General features: G+C 46.5%; 2 protein-coding genes across 2 annotated transcripts; one reads left to right on the top strand and one right to left on the bottom strand.

Annotated features, from left to right (window-relative positions):
* Positions 1–3,733: 3,733 nt before the first annotated feature.
* LOC146233698 (uncharacterized) lies at positions 3,734–7,383 on the bottom strand. The gene is made up of 6 exons (XM_084689967.1): positions 7,347–7,383; positions 5,582–6,808; positions 5,366–5,448; positions 4,643–4,783; positions 4,400–4,511; positions 3,734–3,894 (listed from the first exon to the last, which is right to left on the bottom strand). The coding sequence occupies exons 1-6, from the start codon at positions 7,381–7,383 to the stop codon at positions 3,827–3,829; spliced, it is 1,668 nt and encodes a 555-aa protein (XP_084546093.1). The 3' UTR covers positions 3,734–3,826.
* A 2,216-nt stretch (positions 7,384–9,599) lies between these two features.
* Positions 9,600–15,101, top strand: jam2b (junctional adhesion molecule 2b). Its single transcript, XM_084689399.1, is given in 9 exon segments — positions 9,600–9,811; positions 11,614–11,679; positions 12,014–12,124; positions 12,272–12,421; positions 12,924–13,105; positions 13,285–13,393; positions 13,787–13,898; positions 14,146–14,218; positions 14,354–15,101. Coding segments are annotated over 9 exon segments (885 nt in total). The 5' UTR covers positions 9,600–9,768; the 3' UTR covers positions 14,393–15,101.
* The last annotated feature ends 1,680 nt before the right edge of the window (positions 15,102–16,781 follow it).

Here is a 16,781-nt window from a genome sequence, read left to right as displayed (position 1 = left end):
AAGGAGAGACATCTCTGCTGGACCACCCCAGGAACATGCAGCTAGGGAGAGGGAGGGAGGGGAGGAGAGATGGAGAAACTGATAGGGAGAGAGAGAAAGGGAGAGAAAGAGAGAGAGAGAATGACAGAGTCAGGTATGCAGACTAAAGCTGCAGCCTGGTGTGCTAAAGCCTCTGCCCTGTTCCCTGATCCCTCCTGGAGGATAGCCCGGAGCCACGCTATCAGGAAGACTAATCGACCCCAGATTAATGACTCAGACCCCTGAATCTGAGACCATGTGTTTCTAGGTTCTGTGATCTATATTAAACCTTTCAGGTTCCATGCTCCATGCTCTCTGGACTGTTTTGCAGTCGTTTTAGGTTCTATGTCGAACACATTTATTAGAAAGTTGTCCTTCTTGTGCTCTGAGTTTGAGGTTATGTACAAACTCCCCTGTTCTGGCAGAGTTGTTGAGAGTGGGTTATTCCAGGGCAGGATGATTAGTCAGATAGGTTAAAACAGGATCATGAAACAAAACCCAGCACCAATGTCTCCCCACCCAAAGGGAATGTTTTTCCAGGCTGAACCCCACATCCCTCCATCCCTCCATCATCACCACTTCGTCCTCTTCTACCACCTCATTGTGAGGGATTTAGATGGGAATTTGGCATCTTACCATTGAGGACACGAAGCCCAGAGGTTGTGGTGTAACTCACAAGGTTAAGATGGAGGACTGATCAGTAAGAACACTGACACAGACACCCACACACACCAGTCCTGAAGAAAGGTCTGATTTCAGGCAGAGTGGTCTGTAAACTGCGGTGGTATGTCTTCCGTGGGACCCGGTGCTGTATGAAGGAAGACTGGCCGTCTGGGGAGATATGAGGAGGCCCAGATGAGACCTCCTCTCTCCTCCCCGTCAGCCTAACCCGGGGAACGAGCCTTCTCACCTGTCACCTTCACCACAGGGGTCCTTGTCACCCTCACCACAGGGGTCCTTGTCACCTTCACCACAGGGGTCCTTGTCACCTTCACCACAGGGGGTCCTTGTCACCTTCACCACAGGGGGTCCTTGTCACCCTCACCACAGGGGTCCTTGTCACCTTCACCACAGGGGGTCCTTGTCACCTTCACCACAGGGGGTCCTTGTCACCCTCACCACAGGGGTCCTTGTCACCTTCACCACAGGGGGTCCTTGTCACCTTCACCACAGGGGTCCTTGTCACCCTCACCACAGGGGGTCCTTCTACCCATACAACTCATCCTTGCTCTCGTCATCTTGAAGGTGTCCTCTCCTCAAATGGCAGGAACTGCTTCACACATCTCTCTCTCTCTCTTTCTCCAACACACACACCCACACACCCACACACATACACCCACACACACAGTGCATCGTGATATACTGCACACGCACAGCTGACACTAATGCTCCCTCTGTGCCAGTTGTGAGGATGTTTGCGTGTAAATACAGAACATCTTAAAGCCCACTGTCATGTAAGCGATAGGCCAACACAGTCTGGACCGCCAGTAAAAACAGATCCTGCTGAAAAGGCTCCTGAGGATTCAGCCCCCCCGACCACAGGCGTGCCACAGAGCTGAGGGATACACAGAGCTCTGTCGGGCCGGGCGGAGAAGTCCAGAAGTGGGGGGGTGCAAAGTCTGCATGTGGGGGTGCATGTGTGTATGTGTGTGTGTGGGTGTGGCATGTGTGGAGTGTTTGGATGTGTGGGGGTGCATGTGCGTGTTGGTGTGTGTGTGTGTGTGGTGTTTGTGGAGTGTTTGGATGTGGGTGTTGATTGGAGTGCGACAGAGACAGGCCCACGGTGCAGAGTTTATGATTGAAGGGTAGAATGTAATCCAGTCAGCATGTGTGTGGGAGCCAGGCTCTCAGCTCACTCAAGAACAGGTGTGTCTCAGTTTACAGACAGTAGCACGCACACACACACACACACACACACGCGCACACACACACACACATTTACCATGGCCTGCTGGCCCCCATGAGAGGCACAGACCTCAGGCCCCGAGCCCCTCCTCTCACAACAGAAACAGTGAAAGCTCAGTAGACTCAATCACAGGAGCAGGGGCTCATCCTCCCATTGGTAAAACAGAGACTCATACAGAGACAAGAGAGAGATAAAGACAGACAGATAGAGAGACACAGGGAGGGAGAGAGAGAGAGAGAGAGAGAGAGAGAGAGAGAGAGAGAGAGAGAGAGAGAGAGAGAGAGAGAGAGAGAGAGAGAGAGAGAGAGAGAGAGAGAGAGAGAGAGAGAGAGAGAGAGAGAGAGAGAGAGAGAGAGAGAGAGAGAGAGAGAAACACATGAAAGCCCCTGACTGAGGGGGTTCTCAGAGAGTATCAAATCACTGGCATGTCATATGTCTGTCTGTGGTGCCTACTAAAACCCTCTGACAATGGAGTTGTTCTGACCGTCAACACTCTCAGCACCACCCCTGTGCACACGGCCCAGTCCCAGGGTGTGGGAGAGGGTAGGGGCTCTGGGCGTCATGGTTGTCACATCGTCTCATCCTCAATTGTCTGGGGTACATATCTTTCTCAGTTACATACAGACATTTAAACTGCCTCATTCAACAGAGGACTTGTTATTTCTGATCTGTATACAATCTATAAATATGATTTCCTAACGTCCCCCTATTTAGTGTGATGCCTGGCAAAGATGGGCAGGATCTGTAGCCTGTTTTAGACTAGAAGTGCATTGTGAGTTCTGAGCTCTTAACCCCTCTGAACGGCCTGTTTCCTGGGACGTGAACAATGACCACGGCCCTGCTCTCTCAACCCTGTCTCCGGGATCACGGCTGTTTTTCAACCCAACGATGACAGGTGCTTGATTTAGCGTGAGAAGGTTGGCGCACTTAAAAGATCTTAAAAGATGCGTGTGACTTAGCACGATCAGGTCTTGGTTACGTTGTTAGATTCTCTGTGGATTGGAAGTGTGTATTTTGTCCCTGTTATAATCTGTGTGAGTGTAATTCAGATTGAGACAGTTGATTGTCACCTGTGGGCTGATAATCCTTGCATGTGTCTCGTGGGTCATAAACAGGCCCTGCCGTTCAGTGGAAAATGACTCACACTGGGTATCCCTGCAGGCTTTATTGTGTGTGTTTGTGTGTCCGCTAAAAGGAGCTAAGCCTCACTAATCCTGAAAGAGAGAGGTGTGGATGGGTGTACAGAGACTCGGAATGCTTAATGCACACACACACACGCACGCACGCACACACACACGCACACAGACACACGCATGTACACACACACGCAAACGTTGAGCGAACAACTGATCAATTAGCTTGAGAGCTGTGTGTGAGAATGTGACGCCAGAGGAGCTTGCTGGCACAGGAACACACCCTGTGCCCCCCGCTGAAAACCCATGTTAGGAATCCAGAGGGACGGAGGTGATGGGAAGAGGAAAAGAATGTAGCAACATTCAGCAACACTTTACATCTGCAGTTACATTGTACAGCTGCTCAACATTCCATTGAGTGTATGTCATTTGTTTTCATGTTCTATTGACCCAACTTGGTTATTTGCTTGTGGTTATGGTTATGAGTAATAAGTATTATGGTTAGGATAGAGGTTAGACCTGGAGCCAGGCTATGAAACACAAACCACACAAACGTATCTATGAAATCATCTTTATTTACTGTAGTCAACAAATGTAAATTTTTACACAGACATCATACAAAACAAAATACTTCACGAAATATAGAAAATAAACCTCAACTTCTCCAAACGTGCATGTTCTGTTCTATCACGCTGCTATCAGCTTGACTCCAACAAGTCCTGAGCTTTCCCATCAGAGTAGAGAAGCCTTTGCTGGTCTGATATCAGCTCTAGATAGAGTGGGAGCAGATGAATGACCTCAGGTCCCAGCAGGGCATGTCATTGAACTTTCCATTTCCTGAAACACAGACACATAGACAACCACACGCATCAGCAACAACCAATCAGCTGTAATGTCATTGTATACAAATGGGGTATTCCACACTTCTCAACATTTGGGTTAATTTGCCAGTTGTCACCCATTCTGATTTAACCAAACTATTTAATGAGTCATCCAGCGTACAACTTGAAACAACTAGAGTGAGGCGAGCCAAATGTTTCAAATCTTGTCCCTTTGATCCCATCACTCGGTCACTAAATATTAGGGGTGGGGGAAAAAATTGATTCACATATGAATAGCGATTCAGTCTTCTAGCGATTCACATCGATTCACAAATTTCAAAAATCGATTTTTATTTAAAAAAAAAAAGAATTTGGATCAAAAATCGTGAATCGTTTTTTAATCGAATCGTGACCCCCAGAACTGAATCAAATTGTGAAGTTACCAAAAGATTCCCACCCTTATTAAATATGCAGTGTGCTCCTAAGGGATGGGTGTGAGATAGAAGCCAGAAGAGTCCTACCAATTGCCAGCAGCTCTATACAGTTTTCAACATCTGCTGTGTTATTGGGTTCTCCAGGCAGGAAGTCATCATAGGTCCAGTGTGCTCCATCCAACCAGATGAAGCGACCAGTCTGGGAGGGCAGAGGAGAGATGAAATGGGATCATTCTAGATATGAACATGGTACACAGACCATCGTGCATGTTGGAGCAAACACACACACACACCACACACACACACACACACACACACACACACACAGACCTCCAGGTAGCGCAGTCCTCCCACCCAGGTGCGTGTGTATGACCCACTGTGCTGGAGCATCAGGTCCATCAGCTGCCTGTGCACCTGCTGGCTGGTGACGGAGGCCAGGTGACCCTGGGGGAAACTGCTCTGGCAAAATAACTGTTGAAGTACAGAGAGAGAATGTCCAATATTGTAAGATGCACTTTCAACTCTTCGTAAGCTTGGAACCGGAAAAATATAGCTTTTTTAATGATGGTATGCTTTGTGTGTACCCTGACGTTGTCACACTCATAATTCTAGTCAGAATATGAGTCTGAAAACTCTCCGTTGGGCTTTGAGTACGGAGCGTGTTTTAACCAAACTCGTAAAACAAATGCCTCTACGCTCAATTGGATAGACCTACAACCAATCAGAGCAACGTATTATGTTATTTGTTGAAAACGAATTCAACCCAAGGGCTCTTTTGTGACCTTGTTGATTACGTTACTGTTGATCATCTGTCCATCATCGTATAAAGCCCGCCCTGGCAATTTCATTGGTCCGTCCAGATTCTGGGTTTTCTGTAGTTGTCCCCAATACGAGACCCTCCAGACCCAACTTCCCGAACAATTTTTTTTGTGGGCGGGAGAAGTTGGGCTGGCAGCCAGGCTACTTTGTGTGGGGTTTGTCTGTGTAATTGTGTTTTTGTTGGTAAATATCATTTTTCTCTCGTTTTTCCTGCTAGTTCCTACAACAACTCACCTCAGCATCTGCAGCCTTTTTAGGGCTTTTGAAGAACTGGTAGCATTTATCCCCCAGGATCACACCAGGACAGGAGCGCCTCCCTGTGGACAAACAAAATATTTCAACGTCACACTCTCACTACACAACCTGTCCACACAATCTGTTCATGTCAAATGATTAAGACTGAGCACAGTCATGGCAAGGTTAAGGCGTGGTTATGGTAGTCGCTCTCACCTGTGATATAGGTTTCTACCTGGTGGCGGTTTGCCTCCTCCCCCAGAGCCCTCCTCTCCCTCACGGGCTCCATCCGTACGTGAGCAGCCCCGTCCATCAATGGACCCTCTCCCATGATTGGCTGCTCAAAGAGGAGAGGCCCTCCCACTCCTGGAATCCCACGCTTCATTGGAGAAGGGTCTGACTCCTCCCCTGCCAAGGGCTCCAACTCCATCACTGGCTCCTCCACCATCACAGAAAGACGACCTGTCGCTGAATAAGGAACTCTGTGTATTTCTGGCTCTAGTTCCATCCTGGGCTCTTCAACCATGATGTCATTGTATTCCATGACTGGATTATGGCCAAAAGGCTCCAGCTCCATGATTGGTTCTTCACCCACAATGACATGTAGTTCGCTGTCCATTCCAAGCCCCACCTCTGGAAACGATTCCAGCTCCATGATTGGTTCTTCATCCATTACATACGGTTTCCTCTCCATTCTGAGCCCATCCTCTGGCAATGGTTCGAGCTCCATGATTGGTTCTTGCTCTACTTCATATTGGAAAACTGATTGTTGCAGCTCATCACTGGTCAGATCCTGTCCAACCAGACTCTCCTCTTCTAGTGGCTCCTGCTCCATCATTGGCTCCTCAACCCCCAGGAATTCTTCCTCCAAGATAGGACCTTCTTCAACTTCTGACCTCTTCAACCGCCATTCCACTCCCATCTCAGGATCAACCTCTTCCTCTGGCTGCAGCTCTGCTACTGGCTCCATATCTAGGCTTGGGTCCATAACAGGCACCGCTTCCTTTTCTTTCTCCTGAACCAGGGGGACCTCTGCTTCTTTCTCCTGCTCCAGGGGGACCACTGCTTCTTTCTCCTGCTCCAGGGGGACCACTGCTTCTTTCTCCTGCTCCAGGGGGACTTCTGCTTCTTCCTCCTGCACCAGGGGGACTTCTGCTTCTTTCTCCTGCTCCAGGGGGACCACTGCTTCTTTCTCCTGCACCAGGGGGACTTCTGCTTCTTTCTCCTGCACCAGGGGGACTTCTGCTTCTTTCTCCTGCACCAGGGGGACTTCTGCTTCTTTCTCCTGCACCAGGGGGACCCCTTCTGGGTTTGTGTCCTGTTTGATCTGCAACAATTCAGTTCTTTTCACTATCAGGGGTTGTGAATCTTCTTGCACCACATGGCCCTGTGCTGGGAGAAGGTCTCTCTGCACAACCCTGTTTGGAGCCAGTCCCAGGACCACTGGAACATCCCAAACAAAAATGTGTGTTACAATTAAAAACACATAACTTATTATTCAAATGACCACAAATTTGGACTCATCCATTTCTCATACAAAATTAACTGCGTTGATTTTTCTGCACTCATTTGATTTTGACCTAAGAAAACCTAATGGAAAAAAAGAAATCCATCATAATACATACACAGCCATTGTCTCTATGTCTCACAGCACAGGGGCTGATAGAAGTAAAATATTAATGGGTTGCCTTGGTGATATGGTACCATGTGACTGAGATAGGGGATTTTAGGCTTGCTCAGCCATAAACGGAGAATGAGTTCAGTCCAGAAATCACACAACATTAGAACCTATACTTTCTCTTTTAATAAGACTTAAAACTGTCTAAAAGAAAACAAATTGGTCAGTGCGAGTGAATCTTTCTAAAGTTGAATGAGTTTGTGAAAGTCTAAGCTTTGACGACATCAAATTCTGCACATTCTATCTAAAATAATTCTAATGAACATTAAACCAACCATTATGAAATGCTGTAAGCTACAGTACCTGTTACTGTGCAGGATAGGAAGAGCAGGGTCTTCATTTTGATCTAGAGAGAGACATTAGTGTGAGTGAGAGACACATTGGGCAGAACGGACTCTACAAACCTATACTACATTACCTGCATGACCTAGTACCTTACATACCTGTACGAGTTCACATTACATTTACATTTGGTCATTTAGTAGACGCTCTTATCTAGAGCAACTTACAGTAAGTACAGGGACATTCTCCCCAAGGCAAGTAGGGTGAAGTGCCTTGCCCAAGGACATAATGTCATTTGGCACATCCGGGAATCGAACCAACAACCTTCTGATTAATAGGCCGACTCTCTAACCGCTCAGCCATCTGACCACCCTCCACATACGGTTTACCTGTCTGTGTATGATCTGTCTCCTCCTCTGTCTGTGTATACAATCCTCTGTCAGGTGAATCTGTCTGTGAGTGTTTGAGCTCTTCAGCTTTTCACATGTACATAAAAAGCTGTTTACAACCCTCGTCCAGCCCCCCTGCCCTGCCCCATCCTCAAGCCACTTCTCCAACACAGATACAGTGTGCAGCTTATCACTTAAATTGCCGTCTATTTTTCTCTTTAACTTCCTGGTCTTGAGTTCACTGATCATTCCAGAGTTCGTGATACTGAAGTCGGTTCCATAAAAAAAGAACAACAACAATCATAAGATTGACGAATAACTTCCATCCCATAATAATCTCAACTGATTTTTGATGTGGTCACGTGCCCTGAGGTAGCTGAGTCTCTGAACAGGTCTAGAAACACTTGGTGATGTTGGGAACTGCATCCTACCACTTCACACAAGCAGATAGACAAAAGCCTACAGGCTGGGGCCATGGCTAGGGCTTGGGCAACCTTCTCCTGATCAAAGTTTCTGTCTAACACATGTGCACACACACACACACACACACACATACACACACACACACACATACACACACACACACACACACATTCTAATCAGCCCTCTCACGTGTTTGTTCATAATATGTGATCTTTGAGCGGATACTTAATTTCGTATCTGAAGATAAGTTGGATGTTTAGTGTCAGTCTCAGGGTCACTTGTTCAATACACCATAAAGAAATCTTGAGGTTGTTGGTGAGAGCCTTCATTACTGATGAATCCTTCTGGGAGCTTCCTGGCAGAGTTTAGACTTTAACAGAAAGTGATGAGTCACATGGTTCAGAAGAAAATGATTATGCTTACTGAAAGCATTCACGGTAGCTAATTAAGAAAACTTTAACATTCCTGTAACACATATAATGATTGTGATGAACAAATCGGAGGGATAAGAGGAAAAATGTTATGAATAGCTCAAATTGAAAACAGCCAAGCTCAACGTTCACAATCTCAAGTCGTGAAATGTCTGTACCTCTGTAGACAAATCTATTATCTCCTCCTGAGCAGGCCACAGCTGGTTTTCACTTAAAGTCATGCAGACACATACTCTGATTTAGGGAACTGAATGGTAGTGAAAACCTGCGAAGATGATGATGAATAGTCCACCACTCGCTTTTGTACCAAGCCCAAGTTCAGAGTGAAGTGTGCACATGAATGTGTGTAAGTCTCTTGTATGTGTGTGTGCGCACACAGGCGTGTGTGTGTGTGTGTGTGGCACACATATGTGCAGGGGCCCTCTCTTGACACGGCAGCTGCACACACTGTGGCCTCAGAACAGGTGTGTGTCAGACAGAGAGAGAGCGCAGATGTGAACAAGTGTGAGCATATACCTAAACAAGTGACAATAGGAACTAGTGTGAGTAGAAGTGATGAGATATATAATATCCATGATGCTGGGCTGAGACGGGACACAGTAGCCCACCCAGCTGTCTCACGGTCAAACTCGGTGTGTGTGTGTCTACGTGTGTGTCTACGTGTTTCTGTGTATGTTTATGGGTGTGATGGGGCATGTGTGTGCCTCATAACCACCTCTCCCCGAAGAGCAAATCAATGGTAACGTGTCACTTGTTGAACAGTCGGTAAGTGTGTGTGCGTGTGTGTGTCTATGTGTGTGTCTAGGTTTGTGTCTACGTGTGTGTCTATGTGTGTGCGTGTATAAATACACGTGTGTGTATTCCTTTAAAGCAGTAGCCTCAAACCTGCAGACGGTGGTAGCTCCATCTTCAGTCCGTCTCTCCAGCCCCCAGTCCAGTGCAGCCCCTCTGAGGCCAGCCCCCAGTCCTGAGAGAGTCTTCCCCCCTCACCAGGCTCTGTGTCTGGGAACGTCAGAGCACCACCTCAGATCTCCCTGCCAGATAAGAACCGGAGAAACTTTTGGAGGGATTTCTGGAATTCCGTCAGCCTTGTTCTGGAAGGTGGCGTCAGGGTCAGAGTGGTGGACCTCCAGACACAGCAGACCTGCTGGGGACGGCTGGACTAAGGACGTCTGGACTGAGAGACTGAGGGTGGGCAGCATGGGGATCCTGGTTCTCACCTCTCTGCTTCTCCTGCTACACAGTGAGTAACTCACAAAGGAATGAAGTGATTACAACACTTTCTATTCCTTTTACATGAATAGAAAAGTTTCTGTTTTCTAGTTTTGTTCGTTAAACATGAGCAAATAGTCCTCAGAAGATTTGTTTTAAGACATAATGAAAATGATTGGCAAGACTAGTTTATTCAAGTTATAGTTAATGCTCAATTGTGTACAGCATTGGTTCATTAAAGAGTGTTTCTATGATTTGCTGTTGGTTTGCAGAAATGAAAAAACTTCACTGTAAAACTGATGTGTGTGAGCGTGTGTGTGTGTGTGTGTGTGTGTGGGTGTGTGAGCTTGCCCGCGCGCACGTGTGTGTGCGATTCTATACGTTGCAGTGGGGAACAGGGCAGGGAGTGTTAAGTGTTTGTGACTGGGATCATGTTTACGCTAAAGCCCTGTGAAGTGGTCCAAGCCCACAGATCCCCAGCCTGATTAGACATCACAGCAGCAGAGGCTGCCCAGAAGTGCCCCTGACATCCGCAGATCTCTCTGCTTCATGTTGCCGATGGCCCCTCGCTGACCCTTCCTGTGATCAGACAGAGATGAGATCACAACACTTCCTATCTGATAGTTATCCTGTTGCTTTCTGATGTGTGTTCCCTGCTAGTTAACCATCAGAGGGTGTGTTTCCATTTCACATTTTGTAACATCGCTAATTACACATCGGGTACAAGATGAGTGATTGATGCCGTGACTGTATGGTTTGTATGTGTGTGTGTGTGTGTGTGTGATGTTACTTTTTGTTCAACCAGCTGGGAAGGGTCGAGTTACTAAGATACAGAGCATCTTACTCTGAAGACACAAGTGAGCACACTCACATAACTCCCCCCCCCCCACACACACACTCTCTCTCTCTCTCTCTCTCTCTCTCTCTCTCTCTCTCTCTCTCTCTCTCTCTCTCTCTCTCTTTCTCTCTCTCATTAGGCCTATACATTCCACACAGATTCAAGACAGAGACCAGTGGGTGATAATGGAGGAGGAGCAGCAGTCTTTGCGTGTGTGTGCGTGTGTGTCTGCGTGTGTGTGTGTGTGTGCGTGTGTGTGTGTGTGTAATCCTAAAGGGAGATTATCAGGTCAGTATAGTCCAGTTCTCTGGCAGCCTGTCAGACCACCATCCATCACCTGCATTCCTGCACTCTCAGTCCCGTGCCTGGCACCACTAGGACCCATACCCTGTGGAAGAGAGAGAGAGAGACAGAGAGAGACACACAAAGAGAGAGACAGAGAGAGACAGAGACAGAGAGAGAGACAGAGATTCAGTGTGAGGTTGAGTACGTGTTAAAATGCCCTATGTATTAAAGGTATGTGTTTGTATACCTATATATTTAAATATGGCTCAGTGATCAAATATTTGATGGGAGATTAAGAGGTTTTGAGGTTAAGAGCCAAATAAACACATTATCATGTATAAGCTCCTGTCCTTGTACTGATATACTTGTGAGTCATTTTGTCATTTGTGGTCAGGTGTACCCAGCCTATATGTGTGTGTGTGTGCTTCTGTGCGTGTTTTGGTATAATGTGTGTATAGATTTTTACCAGCATGTGTCACATACGTTTGCAGAGCATTGAGTGCGATGGAGGTTTTCTCTTTCTGAGTGTATGCCTGTGAGATATGTTGTCACTCTATCCCTCAGATTTCCTCTCTGGTCTGCAGGTCTGCAGTTTGTCCCTCGAGCTGAACTCTGAACTGGGACGGTATCTGATATCCCACTGTTTATACTATCTGTCATCTAATAAAACTCTCTCTCTGTTTCTCTCTCTCGTTTTCTCTCTCCCTAAGGCCCTGCTTCTCTGCCAGTGACAGTGAGCACCAGTAAGCCTAAGGTGGAGGTCCACGAGCACTCAGGTAGGAGAGGAGGAGGAAGGAGGAACAGGAGGAGGTGGAGGATTGAGGAGGAAGGTGGAGGAGGAGGAGAAAGAAAGAAAGAAAGAGGAAGGGGATGAGGAGAAGGGAAAAAAGAAGGAGGAAGAGGATGGGGGAGGTGGAGGAACAGAGGGAGGGTTAGGTGGAGGAGAGGGGGGAGGAATAGGTGGAGGAGGAAGTGAAACAGGAGAGACAAAGGAGAGAAAAGAAAAGGAACGGGAGGGGGGAGGGAGCAGAAGAACCTCGTTTGGTCAAGAGATAGTTTGTTCACAGGTCCTTTTCTTGCGTGGGTGTTTATCCCTCCCTGCCTCCTCAGATGCTGTGCTGGCCTGTGAGTTCAGGACTGAGAGCGAGCCTGCTCCTCGCATCGAGTGGAAGAAGAAAGGAAAAGATGTGTCCTTCGTTTACTTTGAGGGCAAATTCATAGGTGGCTACCAGACCATACAACACAACTTACCACTCTTACTGCATGCTTTGTTTTGACTTCATAACATCCTCGTTTGAAGAGACTTTTCCTTCTTTTTTTTCTTTCTTTCTTTTCTTCTTTCTTTCTTTCTTTCTTTCTTTCTCCCAGGCTCTTTTGCAGGCCGGGCTCATATAGACGGGGCAACAGTGACGCTGCACTCTGTTACCCAGAAGGACTCTGGGGTGTACCGATGTGAGGTCAGCGCTCCGCTTGACAAGGTGATCCTGGGGGAGGTCAACGTCTCCCTCAACGTGTTGGGTAAGAGAGAGAGAGAGAGAGAGAGAGAGAGAGAGAGAGAGAGAGAGAGAGAGAGAGAGAGAGAGAGAGAGAGAGAGAGAGAGAGAGAGAGAGAGAGAGAGAGAGAGAGAGAGAGAGAGAGAGAGAGAGAGAGTGACAGAGAGAGAGACAGAAAGAGAGAGAGAGAGACAGAAAGAGAGAGAGACAGAGAAAGAGTGACAGAGAGAGACAGAGACAGACAGAGACAGAGAGACAGAGACAGAGAGTGACAGAGGCAGAGTGACAGAGAGAAAGAGAAGACTAGAATGTGTCGTACATACAAACACATACAGTACATTCAGAGATGCAACATAACTGTAAATGACAACATAACATACATAACATAACAGTACATACTGTTGTCTGAACAATAAAATAACAGTATGTATGTGCAGATACTTGACTGTCTGTATCAGAATAAATGGTATTTCTTTGTAAAGTGACAGCTAATCAATTAAGCAAACCACCTTCCCCCTCTCCCCAGTGCCCCCCCACACCCCGTCGTGTGACGTGCCGGCCTCAGTGCTGGCGGGGCTGGGGGTGGAGCTCCACTGTAAGGACAAGCTGAGCGTGCCCCCCGCCACCTACCGCTGGTACAAGGACAACAAGGCCCTCGCCGTCACCCCTGACTCAGGCTACAACCTGGACTCTGGCAAGGGCACGCTGGTGAGTGCAAGGCTGAACACACACGTACCCACACATGAAAACACACAGAAAAAAAACACAGGAACACATACAGAAACACAAAAAGACATATGAACGCATCCACGAACACACTCATGAACAGAAACACACACACGTCATCAAAACACTTTCCTGTTCCCTTATCTCGCTCCCCGGAGCAGAAGTTTAAGAGTGTGTCGAGGACCGACTCAGGCCTGTACCGTTGTGAGGCCTTCAACAGCGTGGGGGCGCCCAAGAGCTGTGTGGCCCAGCACCTGAAGGTCATCGATTGTATGTACCAACTTCTGTGCTCTTTTAGGCTTGCCTTCCACCTCTCTGTTCTAGAACTCACTCACTCACTCACTCACTCACTCACTCACTCTCTCTCTCTCTCTCTCTCTCTCTCTCTCTCTCTCTCTCTCTCTCTCTCTCTCTCTCTCTCTCTCTCTCTCTCTCTCTCTCTCTTTCTCTCTCTCTCTGTTTCTCTCTCTGTCTGTCTGTCTGTCTGTCTCTCTCTCTCTGTTTCTCTTTCTTTCTCTCTCTCTCTCTCTCTCTCTCTCTCTCTCTCTCTCTCTGTCTATCTCTCTTTGTATTTGTCTCTGTGTTTCTCTCAATCCCTCTCTGTCTCCATCTGTTTATCTCTATGTCTCTCTCTCTGACAGCTCCTCTCTCTTCCGTTTTCAGATCAGCTGAGCTTGACGACGCTGGTTGCCGGTGCGGTGGGCCTCTTCCTCCTCGTCTTCATGTGCTGTCTGGGGGTGTGTCTGTGCCATCGCAGGGGCTGCTGCAGGAGTGAGTACGAGGGGGGCAGAGACAGTGAGTGTTTGCGAAAGAGAGAGGGAGAGGGAGGGGAAAAAAAGAAAAATCCATGGGAATGCGTTTTTCTTTGCTGATACTTGACTCTCTGGTTGCTGTTTCTGTCCACAGAGGAGAAGACGGCGCAAAGGTGAGTGTGTCTGACTGTGTCTGTGACTGTCGTACTGCAGGTGTACTGGAGGTGTACTGCAAGTGTTCTGAGTACTGACTCCACAATGTCAGGACAGAAGATAATCTATGTCTTTGGTTTTCAGCTCCACCTTCTACAACCCCCCTCCTCCTCCTCCTCCCATCAGAAACGTGAGTGTTCTTTGCTGTGGAGTGTAATCTAATGCTCTAATTAGTGTAATCTAATATTGATCTAATACCTAAAACTCTGTATCTAATCATCCTTATCTGATACTTGTTGACGGTGTGACCTGTCTCTCTCAACAGCCCAAAAACTACAAACACACAAAGTCCTTCATGATTTAAGACACATATGCACACACACGCTCGCACACAAACACACGTACACACATGTGCCTATATAGAAAAGGACCTGGATGTGGTGAGATTCAGAAATGGAGGAGATATGGAAAATTCCAGACTTGTCCTTTCAACTGTAAGTTTAACTCATTCAAGAAGCACACACAGCACACCAGTTAAGTCTCTATCTCTCCACACGATGACACAAGGTAGTGAACTGTCATTTTATACAAGAATGTTTTATAGATCTGTGTTGATAATTTGTGAATTTTAAATCAAGTTGCCTATATTTGGATTTGTTTTATGTACAGAATTTCCTTTTGATGTAGCATAGCCTATTTGGTAAATGGACAGGTGTCTGTATGCACTGAAGATATCTCTAAAATGGTCGCTCCCTCCTTTGCTCTTAATGATAATCCCTTTTTGACATCAATGCTTGCTCCTGTATTCAACACGTCTAAATTGGCTGTGGATCACATCAGTTATTTACACGAACTAACCTCTAGATGGCGACACAGTGCTGTATAATTCATCGGAGCCGAATTTTGTGGTCGCAGTTGACAGCTTGTCTCTATTACGTCTATGAACACTGGCACTATTGTGCTTTTAGCATTGTTCAATGTGAATCATTATTCTGGTGCCCATGAATCTGGAGCCTTCCTCTCTGTTCTCCACTGTTGTTTTTTTTCATCACTATTATTTTGTATTATTACTGAGATGCTCAATAAATCATTAGTTATGGTAGAATGTTCTGCTGCCACATCATGTATATATGTATGTATGTATGTATGTATGTATGTATGTATGTATGTATGTATGTATGTATGTATGTATGTATGTATGTATGTATGTATGTATGTATGTATGTATGTATGTTTGTATGTATGTATGTATGTGAGAGAAGTGTAGCTGTGTGTGTGTGGCTGTAAATCAAAATCCATGTCAGAATCTTTGGCGATTAGAAGTGAAACGAAGCCTCCAGCAAGGTGTGCTGAAAGACCTGCACCCCGAGCCTGCCTGTGTGTCTGTGTGCGTTTGTTTGGACCGGCCCTTGTCCATGCAGCACAGCACATAAACCTCTGCTGTCTCCGACAAGTCAACACACACCAGTGTGGAAGATAAACAAACCTCAATGTCAAAATCCTAGTTCCTCTTTTTGAACAAATCATTCTGGACAACAATTTCCTTCTTAGTTCTGGAAGAAGCTGTCAACTTTCTCTCTCTCTCTCTCTCTCTCTCTCTCTCTCTCTCTCTCTCTCTCTCTCTTTCTCTCTCTCTCTCTCTCTCTCTCTCTTTCTTCCTTCTCTTTCACTTTCTTTTTTGTTTCTGTCAAACACTGTCAGTCTCCATTGTAAACCTGTGATCAGTCCCAGACCAGAGGGACACAGTGAGTCAGGGCTGGGAGACCAGGGCCAGCTCTCCTCCTCCCCTGCCCTCGGTCTGCCTGTGTTGCAGTGAGAAATAGCAACATTAAAACATTTAAACCCTACCAGATGACAAGACCTCGCAGCCCCATTAAAACTGCATGGACAGAGCTGTGTGTGTGTGTTTACCTGTATCTGTGTGTGTGTTGGAGAGAGAAGGAACGAGAGAGAGAAATGAAAAAAGATGGAGAGCTATAGATAGATTGTAGAAAGAGAGCTGTTTTTTTTGTTACTAGAATTTGGTTGTTGATTTTATAGATATGTCTATGAGTGTGGCAATGTGGGATCAAATAACCATTTCATAAAAAAACTGTTTAGCATTCAAGAGGAACCCTCAGCACTCAAGTATTGTCAGTAATATGCTTTTAACTCTCCCCCTGAGGAGAAAGAGAGGAAGATGAGGGAGATGATGGAGAGAAAGAGGGAGTGAGAAAGGAGGGAAAGAAGAAGAGTGGGATTGAGAGAAAGAGAGAGAGACATAGAGAGAGAGAGAGAGAGAGACATAGAGAGAGATAGATAGATAGAGAAAGAGAGAGAGACATAGAGAGAGAGAGAGAGAGAGAGAGAGAGAGAGACATAGAGAGAGATAGATAGATAGAGAAAGAGAGAGAGACATAGAGAGAGAGAGAGAGAGAGAGAGAGAGAGACATAAAGAGAGATAGATAGATAGATAGAGAAAGAGAGAGAGACATAGAGAGAGAGAGAGAGACATAGAGAGAGATAGATAGATAGAGAAAGAGAGAGAGACATAGAGAGAGAGAGATAGATAGAGAGAGAGACTTCTGGTAAGACTCCAAGGACAAGACAGTTATTGAATTCTTGTCATGATGTGCAGGATCATCGCATCTCCTCTGTGTTTGAAGAAAGCACGTAACTCGCACTCTCACCATGAACTGTTGAATCACTCTTGGGCTCCACTCATGTTGAAGTGGTGTTAAGAGAGGACACGGCTATACAGCAACTTTTGCAAT

This window comes from Hypomesus nipponensis, chromosome 23 (assembly GCF_054491055.1).
Source record: "Hypomesus nipponensis isolate SF chromosome 23, ASM5449105v1, whole genome shotgun sequence".
Classification (NCBI taxonomy): Eukaryota; Metazoa; Chordata; class Actinopteri; order Osmeriformes; family Osmeridae; genus Hypomesus; species Hypomesus nipponensis.
Note: the sequence above shows the minus strand (reverse complement) of the source record. Positions and strands in the feature narration are given on the sequence as shown.